Source organism: Pteropus alecto, unplaced genomic scaffold, assembly GCF_000325575.1.
Source record: "Pteropus alecto unplaced genomic scaffold, ASM32557v1 scaffold175, whole genome shotgun sequence".
NCBI lineage: Eukaryota > Metazoa > Chordata > Mammalia > Chiroptera > Pteropodidae > Pteropus > Pteropus alecto.
Window position 1 is genome coordinate 958,976 of NW_006437739.1, and position 10,887 is coordinate 969,862.

General features: G+C 33.4%; 1 protein-coding gene across 2 annotated transcripts in view; it reads right to left on the minus strand.

Annotated features, from left to right (window-relative positions):
- Positions 1–10,887, minus strand: part of POF1B (POF1B, actin binding protein) — a 79,017-nt gene that overhangs the window by 41,487 nt on the left and 26,643 nt on the right. For both annotated transcript variants that reach the window (XM_006914779.1, XM_006914778.1), the window contains exons 5-6: positions 4,103–4,204; positions 871–1,053 (exon numbers count right to left, since the gene is read on the minus strand). In XM_006914779.1, coding sequence (XP_006914841.1) covers positions 871–1,053; positions 4,103–4,204 — 285 coding nt within the window. The remainder of the gene's footprint in view (positions 1–870; positions 1,054–4,102; positions 4,205–10,887) is intronic.

Genomic DNA, 10,887 nt, shown 5'->3' on the forward strand with positions numbered 1-10,887 from the left:
TGTAGTTTCATTCTTTTGCAGGTTGCTTTCCAGTTTTCTTAGCACCATTTATTGAAGAGGCTCTTCTTTCTCCACTGTACATTTTTGGCTTTTTTGTTGAAATTTATTTGCCCATATAAATATGGATTTACTTCTGGACTTTCAGTTTTGTTCCACTGGTCCGTATGTCTGTTTTTCTGCCAATACCATGCTGTTTTGATTACTGTCGCTTTGTAGCATAATTTGAAGTCAGGCAGAGTGATGCCTCCAGCCTCATTCTTGTTTCTCAGAACCGCTTTGGCAGTTCAGGGTCTTTTGTGCTTCCATACAAATCTGATGATTTTTTGTTCTATTTCTTTAAAAAATACTGATGGGATTTTGATGGGGATTACATTAAATCTGTATAATGCTTAAGGTATTATGACCATTTTAACTATGTTGATTCTTCCAATCCAAGAACATGGAATATCTTTCCATTTCTTTATATCTTCTTCAATTTCTTTTAATAGAGTCTTATAGTTTTCATTATATAGGTCCTTGACATGTTTCATTAGATTTATTCTTAGGTATATTGTTCCTTCTGTTGCAATAGCAAAAGGAATTATTTTTTTTCTACTTCTTTTTCTGACACTTCATTATTAGAGTGTAGGAACGCTATGGATTTTTGAACATTGATTTTGTATCTAGAGACTTTACTGTATTTGCTTATTGTTTCTAGTAGTGTTCTTGTGGAGTCTTTAAGGTTCTCTATATAAAGAATCAGGTCACAAATACTAGTGGTATAACTCTTCAATATTTTGATGAAAATTTAATATGGGTGCCTGTACAGTAAAGTGAGAAGGGATTAAGAGGGCTATTTCATTTTTATAAGGCATTCCAGATTGATCTTACCTGTTCATGTATATGGCTTGATTCGCCAGGGTGCAGTTCATTTCCAGTGCTTGTAGATATTGAATCACTTCCTGTGATGGTTTGCATTTCCTGGCTAGAATGGGATTGTTGACAGTATGGAGAATGGATGATCTGGGGTTGTTGAACAATGTGATGATGGCACTGAACCTGAGGATAGCATTCCTAAAACACATAAATATGCCAAAAACAGCCACAAAGAATAAAAATTACTAACCAAGAAAAACCCAACTGCAACCATTTTTTAAAAAATTTAATGTGTTCTTTCACAAGATAATTCAAGCCCTAGGATTTGTAGTTTTAATAAGTGATATATTATTTTTTCAAATTATTCCATTGGAGGAAATTTTATTGAATTCTATTTTTATTTGATTAAGTGTCTGTGGCCATCTAATTATGTAAATTGGCTAAGGAATTGCATGTTCTGATTAAATTAATATCCTAGTTATACTTAACACTAAAACTATAATGAATATTAATATCAATCTTTCTTTGATTATTCAACAAGTACTTCAGGATCTACTTACATAATAATACTATAGTACTGGAGATGTAGATGGATATAAAATTAGAAAATAATGTAGTGGTTTCAATGTCAAGAAGCATATTAGAATCACAGCAGGGGTAGACAAAGTTCTTATGCTTATGAAAATTGAGCATGAAGTAAGAAAAATATTCAAAAACAGTGACTGAAGCTTCAGATCCAGAAAATATCTATTATAAATCTGACTTAATCACTTATTCTGTGATCTTGAGAAACTGTATATGTAACCTTTATGAGCCTCAGTTTCCTCATTTGTAAAAGTGAAAATAGTATGTATCTTATTGAGTTGCTGTGAGGATTAAATGAACTAACATTTATAAAGTGCCTAGTACAAAGCAGGTTTTAAGTTTTCAATTCTCACACTTGACTACTAAATTATTGTTCCAAAGCAAAATATTTATATGTTACTGTTCATATGTTACTTTTGAAGCATACCACAAGCTGAATTTTTAATGTATAAGAAATCAAACATTTCTGATTTATCATGTATTTTGTCTTGTTTGATAGAGAAAAAACATACAAAGAGTACAGTTCATATAAATTGAATAATATCTTGCAACTGGCACCACTTTACCACCCTTCCACAACAAAGACCTCTTTTTTAAACAATTCTCATCTCCTAAGAGCTAATCCTATTTGAATTATTCTCATGTGACATTATAAAGGTTCATTCAGACTCTGGCTTTATCCAGCTCATCCTACTGTATCTCTATCACTGAGGAAACTCAGCTAAGTCAAACAGTTATAGTTTGTTCTATGTGCATGGCTCCTTTTACCTTGGGCAGTCCCCCATGGCAGTTCCAAAACTCCCAAATAATTTCAGTCATTCATAAGAAAAGTGGAAGTAAAAAATGTAAATATTCAAGTTAATAGTAAGTAGCAGCAGTGTTTTCTTAATGTAGTTTTTCTTTAATTGTTCCAGATACAAAGCAATAATAATGTACAGGATATTCAATCATTTCCTCTAGGGACCAAGATTCAGAAAAGCTGTTTATTCTCTTTGAAACAAGAAGTTGGAAGTGTCATGAAATGATGTACCTCAAACATTCCTTACTATTTAAAATGTGTCAAATTTATTGTTTTGTCAGTTCAATAGGATAAAGGAAAAATATAATTTGATAGCTTGAGGGAATTTCCCCTTGAAGAACTGACATATTTGATGAAATTTTTCTATTTAGTATCATAATGTCCAGGAATTTTTTGCTATTTCTCTGATAACAGACATCTGAAAGGAAGATAGGTGTACTGTACTCTTCAGACTTTATGCAGCTTTCCAAGCAGTCCAGAATCTTAAAGATTTGGATGTTTATGATTCTGACAGTTTATTTTATTGTGCAAAATATAAGCAATAATGTATTAGTCTTATGAATCTGGTAATCACTGCTCATAAATGCTCAAAAAATAAGACATGTTCTCATGCCAAGGAAATTAAAAAGGGTAATTTAGTATATTTTAATGTTTCATTTGTATATGAAAAAATGATTTTGTTATGAAAATTTATTAGATATTATTTGACTGCCTGTTTTGGGGTTGAATTGTGCCCCTTGTCTTCCCTCACTGCCCCAAAAAAGATATAGTAAAGTCTTAACCTCCAGTATCTCAGAATGTGACCTTATTAGGAAACAGGGTCTTTACAGAGGTATAAGCAAGTTAAAATGAGGTCATTAGTATAGGTTCTAAACCAACATTACTGGTGTCTTTATAAAAAGGGGAAATTTGAGCACAGAGACAGACATGCAAAGAGGAAAAACAATGTGAAAACACTCAGGGAAGATGCCATGTAAAGATAGAAGATTAAACTTATGCATCTATAAGTGAAGGAACACCTGAGGCCACCAGAAACTAGGAGGCAGATATGAAAGATTTTCTTCCCTAGAGGCTTCAGAGGGAGCATGGCCCTGCTAACACTGTGATTTTGTACTTCTAACCTCCAGAACTGTGAAACAATAAGTGTCTGTTGTTTTAAGCCACCCAGATTGTGGTACTTTGTTATACTTTGTTATAGAAACCCTAAGAAACTAAGACACTGTCCAGTTCAAGAACGTCCAATAGATAAATCCTAGGCTTTGTCATGCTTGTATCCACTGAGCACATCATGTGGAAACCTCTTCTGGTTACCGTAACAATTCTGCTTTGCAGGACTAGGGGCTCTAGATGCCATGGAATCTAGATGCCATCGCCCTGCTACAATATTGTACTCTACTTGGTCTCTCAATTAAGCTCCATGGAATTTAAAAAATGTGACTTGAAGCTTTAGTTTTCTAGATCTTTACAGTTTGCAGTATTTTATATGTCTTTTCATACACATTCATTAAAAATTTCATTTTATATTAAATGAATTAAGATAAAATTATAATACTTTAAATTATGATTTTTGTGAGACCAGTTTAAAGGAAACATACAAGTTCAGGTTCTACTATTAATTTTCTATGTGAGTTGACACCTTTATTTCAGTTTTCCTTTCAGTAAAACAAGAACAATAATACTTCACATGAGAAAATGGATATAGAAGTGTTAAGGATTATATTAAGAGCTGTAGACATAACAAAGTATTATTGTGACTCATGGTGGTCTTGCCTAGCATTTGACAATTGGCTGCCATTTTAGATTTACTAAAATATTCAAAAGTATACATTTGCAAAATAAGCCTTAAAACAAAATTTTACGTACCTGATCCATATTTAGTTTCTCCACTTTTCTTATTGTTTTTTCATAAATAACATTGTTGCCTGGGAAGAAATGACCTCCTCTTAGGAATGGAGACAGTGGTTCCTATAAAGAGAGTAAAGACTATGTTTTGCTTTGAAAAATACCTTTTCAGGAAAAGCTTAACTTTAACAAATATCTGGTCTCTAAAAAACTTTGATGTAGTGGCAGATGTTAAGAAAAGAGTGGAATGGCATCCCGATAAGGTCTGAGAGATGTAAGAAAATAGTAATAAAGATAGCCTGTTTTCTCAAACCAAACAATCTGGATCTCTCCTATTACACTTAACTAGGCTTAACACAGTATTTTGGAGGAAATTTAAATGGGAGTGGGAAAAATAATTTTTTCTCTTCCTAAGGCAAGATATAATGAGTTTCTTCTGAGCTAGACAGGCGTGAGACCAACTTTATTTAAATTGGGTACACTGGCAGGTTCTTTCTATGCAAAAGTGTTATTGGAAAAATGCAAAATAAACAATTTTGTACCACTGAGCTGTAAAGCAGATAGAACTATATTCAAGATTTTTTTCCTGGAACTCAATTTGGGTACCCTTGATGTGTACTACTCTTACTTGTGATTATAATCATAGCTAAAGCTCTCAGTACAACATGTTTTGAATACTGAGAAAAGAGTAGAGGCTTTAAGAGTCACTGTACTTCCATATAATCAACTAAATTGATGTAGTATTATCCAAATGCTTAGAAGATGTCATCCAATGAAATAAAGGCTGTTTGCATGTCTAAGATCTGAAAGAAACCAGGGAAGAGCTAATAAGAATCTGACAGGGAGTCTAAATTAAATGTAATGTGTGCTATATTCCATTCCCTTCTTTTGGTTTTCATATGAGTCTGTACTTGTAGAAGAGGAGTTGCGGTTGTCTTTTTTGAAGGGGATTGGCCAAGCCTGTAACATTTAATGTGTTTAGGACCATTAGAAAATGTTTGCTAGCACTTTTGTAGTTTGCTATTGTAAAATATCTTAGAACAACTTGACTAAAACACTGGTTGTTGAGAAGACAAGACACTCTTGAACCCAAAGCTATACACTTCTTATATTCAAGTTTGAATAAAGGGTGTTTACTAAATGTTCCTGAGATACTTTGGTAAAAAATAAACATATAACTGATTAAATTTGACTAGCTGATGAATTGTTAAATCTAAAGATGGGAATATTTAGGTAGATTCCCTTGAAACTATTTGTGTTTGTTTGTTTCTTTGTTTGTTTGTTTAAAAAAGCCTCCTTGGTTATTATTTACAACCATGTAACACATGATTACTATGCACAATATACTTTGCTAACTATTATAAAGCCTGAATCAAACTTAGATTATTACCAGAAGCACTGAATATTGATCAGTGTTCATCAAACTATAGCTAGCAGTCTATTTTGTGATATCTTCAAGCTAAGAATGACATTTAGATTTTTAAAGACTGCAAGTAAAAGGAAGGAAGACCAAACATTATGTAACCAGCAAAGCCTAAAATTTTTTACTATATGGCCCTTTACAGACAATTTTGCTAATCAATGGTCTGGATGATATATGAACACAAATACATGTAATATAATAGAAAGTGGCAAGCGTGAGAGGTATGGAAAAATAGCTTATGGGATAGACTTAAAAAAACAAAAAAAAACCCTGAATTTAATCCAGCACTGCTCGAGTAGGTTCCTTGGATCAGGTGGCATTTGAGAAAAGGTTAAGATGGTCTTTAGATATGAGGAGATGGAAAACAATGGTGTTACAAATGAAGGAAACGAATTAAGTCAAGATGCCATGGTTGGTCCTTAAGATCAGGAACAGGACAAGGATGCCCAGTTTCACCACTCTTGTTCAACATTGTATTGGAAGTCTTAGCCAAAGCAATAAGACAAGAAAGATAACTAAAAGGTATCCAAATTGGAAAGGATGAAGTAAAATTGTCATTATTTGCAGAAGACATGATACTATATATAGAGAACCCTAAAGATTCCACCCAAAAATTGTTAGAACTGATCAATGGATTCAGTCAAGTAGCAGGATACAAAATTAATATTCAGAAGTCAGTGGCATTTTTATACATCAATTATGAACTTCCAGAAAGAGAAATTAATAAAACAATCCCATTTACAATTGCATCGAAAACAGTAAAATACCTGGGAATCAAATTAACCAAGAAGGTAAAAGACCTATTCTCTGAAAATTATGTCATCGAAAAAAGAAATTGAAGAAGGTACAAATAAGTGGAAGCACATATTGTGCTCATGTGTAAAAAGAATCAACATCATTAAAATGGCCATGCTACCCAAAGCAATCTATAGATTCAATGCAATCTCTATCAAAATACCAATGGCATTTTTCAGAGAACTAGAAAAAATAGTCCTAAAATTTATGTGGATCTATAGAAGACCCCGAAGAGCCACGGAACTCTTGAGAAAGAAGAATAAAGTTAGAGATATCACACTACTTCATACCAAACTATACTACAAGGCTATGGTAATTAAAACATCATGGTACTGGCATAGAAACAGGTACATTGATCCATGGAACATAATAGAGAGCCCAGAAATACATGACATCTATATGCTCACTTAATATATGAGCAAAGGAGGCAAGAATATGCAATGGCGTAAAGACAGTCAATAAATGGTGTTGGGAAAATTGGACAGATACATGGAAAATAAAAGAAACTGGACCACTTTCTTATACCGTATACAAGAGTAGACCCAAAATGGATTAAAGGCTTACATGTAAGTCCTAAAACCATAAAACTTCTAAAAAAAATAGACAATAAATTTTCTGATATTGCTAACAGTAATTTCTTTTCGGCTATATCTCCTCAGGCAATGGAAACAAAAGAAAAAATAAACAAATGGGACCACATCAAACTAAAACGTTTTTGCACAGCAAAAGAAACCATCAACAAAATGAAAACACAACTGACTGAATGGGAGAGGATATTAGCTTATGATATATTTGATAAGGGGTTAATATCTGAAATACATAAAGGACTCATACAACTCAACAACAACAACAACAAAACAAACAAACAAACAAAGAATCCAATTTAAAAAATGGACAGAAGACCTGAATAGATATTTCTCCAAGAGGAAATAAAGATGGCCAATAGACACATTAAAAGATGCTCAAGGTCACTAATCATCAGAGAAATGAAAGTTAAAACCACAATGAGATATCACCTCATGCCTGTCAGAATGGCTATCATCAATAAATCAAAGAACAACAAGTGTTGGCAAGGATGCGGAGAAAAGGGAACCATACATTGTTGGTGGGATTATAGATTGGCACAGCCACTATGGAAAACAGTCTGGAGGTTTCTTAAAAAATTAAAAATAGCTATACCTTTTGACCCAGCAATTGAACTTCTGGGTATTTATCCAAAGAAAACCAAAACAATAATTCATAAAGATCTATGCACCCCTATGTTCATGGCTATTTACAACAGCCAAGATATGGAAGCAAACTAAATGCCCATCAATAGATGACTGGATAAAGAAGGTATGGTTCTTATATACAATGGAATATTACTCAGCCATTAAAAAAAATGACATTCTACCATTTGCAATGACATGGATGGACCTAGCGGTTATTATGCTGAGTGAAATAAGTCAGACAGAGAAAGATAAATACCATATGATTTCATTTATATGTGGAATCTAAGGAACCAAAAGAACAAACTAATCAAAATTAGACTCATAAATATAGAGGCCAATATGGTGATGGCCAGAGGGGAAGGGGGTTGGAGGCCGGGAGAAAGTGGTGAAGGGTTAAAGAAGTACACATTAGTAGATGATAGATGGTCACCGGGATAAGGAGCACAGCATACGGAATGCAGTCAGCACTAATGGAATGGCTAGGTGAAGAGCCAGAGGAGAGAAGAGCAATTAGAGGGATCGTTTCATAAACTATATAAATGTCTAACTGATGTACTGTATACTTGAAACTAATAATAAAATGCAATTAATAAAAAAAGACACCAAGATTGGAAAAGTGTAAGTTGTATGTAGGGGACATACTTGGCAAATGGAGCTAGGTTCTGTAAACAGTGAGAAGCCTTTGAAGGTTTTTAAAAGGATGAGAGGTAAAAGTAAGTCTACTTCGGGAAGAATAATTGGAGAATGGAAAGAGTACAGGTGAAGAGACAGGAGATTATCCTAAATCATTAAAGACAGTACTTTTCAAAGATGGTACTGAGATCTTGAACCTGAGGGATCTACTATATGGCCAATGCTGCCAAAAACAAAAATAGAAAAAAGTTGAGACATATTGAGTTTTATGTGCTCCTGGTAAGAATCCAAGTCTGATTCATGTTTTTATTCCTCATAACACTTTGAAAAATAAATAGTGCATAGTAATCTCTTAAATATGTGTCAAGTTATTGCAAAGAACTAGCAAAGAGACTCTTACAAAAAATGTGTAGATGGGCTTTCAGGTATAGATGTCAGCACATAGTCAAAACATGTCTGAACTGAATGGGGAGCTCATGGCTACAGTTCTAGATTTCAGAGTCATATGCTTAAAAGTTCTAGTTAAAACCATGCAATTGTTGAAAAGGCAAGTAAGGATCAAAGACAGAACTAGATGGATCTTAAAAGGTATGAGAATAAGAAAAGAAAAATGTCATAAGATTAAGAGAAGAGAAACTTCAAAAATTAGTGGAAAGGTGAGTAAAGGTATAAATGCTTCAGAGAGTGAATTAGAAAGTGGCTTGAATTTGGACTACGATAAATCAGTTGGATTTGATGACTAAAATTACTGGCAGCAGGTGTAATGGAAAAAAAATACAGAACCTGTATTCAGTTCTGACTCTATCATCTACTTTCTTTGGAAACTTAGGCAAGTCATTTACCTTCTCTGAGGCTCAGTTTTCTTATCATAGGGATAGTAATGCAGAGTACTTTATCAAGCAAAATAATATATTTTAAAGTACCTTAATCTATAATTTTATGTACAAGTAATATTGGTTTTTAATGATATAGTAAAATAATATTTAAAATCAATACTGCCTTTAAAATAATTATGAAAATATTGTTAAAATTGTTTTAGGATATCAAGTTAAAAAATACACAAAAGTGGGCTTATTGAGGGCAAGGATGTTATCCATCTTGAATACCACATAGTGAATGAACAGATGATCGGGTGAGAAGAGAGGAGATGAACCTTTATCTTTAGGATATAAGCATCTCCTAAGAGGGGAAAAACAAATTTAGCAAAAACATAAAAGTTTCTTCTCTGTGAGCTAAAGTTTACTATGAATGCTGAAGCATTATCATTTTTAAGAAGAAAAATGGTTTAGGTGTTGACAATATTGATTCTCTCTAAAATGTGTGTTGGACTTATTATTTTAAATGACTTACTTAAAAAAAAAGCCTCTTAATTTAAAGGACTATTATTTCCCTCCAAATCTATAAAAATGTAAAACCAAATATTACTATGAATAAATCGTTCTATATTTTAATTGGTGCCAGATCCACTTTAAAAATTAACAGGTGTTTTTAAAGATAGATGATCTTATAATTATAATTGTTACTTTTAGAACCTCTGTCAGTAGTTCTCACATCTAACAAAGTACATAGTCCCAACATCTACTTTACTGTTCCCAGGCCATGAAAACTTACTGGGGAAAAACAAACAAACAAACAAACAGAAAAGAGAAGAAAAGGAAAGGAAAGAAAAGAAAAAAGGAAAAGAAAAGAGAAAAGAAAAGAAAGACAATTTGCTGATTTGGCTCAGTACAAACTCAAGTTATCCAATTTTAGGAGGCCCTCCCAACTTTCATGGTCATACTTGTATTCAGCAAATTCTCTATAACTGGTTACAAATCTTTTCATTTTCCTCAATCCCCTATGCTCATGTTCCTTCATTATCCTGCTTGTTGAGAAAAATCAATAATCTGTCCAATAAGATCCCTTCATTTTCCTCCCAACTTCAAAAATCTATCTTTAGTTTCTGCTCCTTCCATCTCATTACAGAGAAAGATAAACTTCTCTTTTTTCCCTGAAGTCACTTCTCTGTCTATACCTGGAATCCTATTTCCTCATCTCTTCCAGAATCTTATCTCACTTGTCTGTATTCTTTGTTGCATCTGTAGTCTTCTTTATTTCTGGTTCTTTTCCTCTGCCTACAAATCTCTCAGATCTTCAAAATTCTGCTTTCTCCATTAGCTACTATCCCTTCTCTCCTTCCTTTGACCAATATTCTTTTTGGAAGAATAATACTCACTTACTTCCTGCATTTCTTCTTGATCTATTCACCCATTAACTTTTAGCATCTGGATTTTGCCTATACAAGTACACCAAAACTTCTCTCTCAAATATCACCACTGCTTTCTTAATGGTCAAACTCTATTACCAAACCTCATCCTCCTTGGCTTCTTAGTCGTTTGAGACAGTTAACCCCCCTTTTTCTATTTGCTTCAGTTACTCTGTGTTCATATCCCTCTCTGACAACTCTGCCTGTGGCTCCTTCCTTCTGTTCTCTTAAAGTAGAAATTTCTCAAGGTTCTGACTTCAACCCTGCCCATTACCCCTCAATGATAGCATTCACTCGTACAGTTAAAATGACAACTTTAAGAGAAATAACTCCCGTGTCTCTATCTCAAATGTGACCTTTCTCTGAGGCATTTATAACTGCCTATTGGACATCTTCATTTCTATGCACCTCCAATACTACTGTTACACACAAATATCAAATCTCCCCCTTTCTCAAACCAGTTTCTTTTCCCCTCACTTCTTAATTCTTTTTTTTTTTT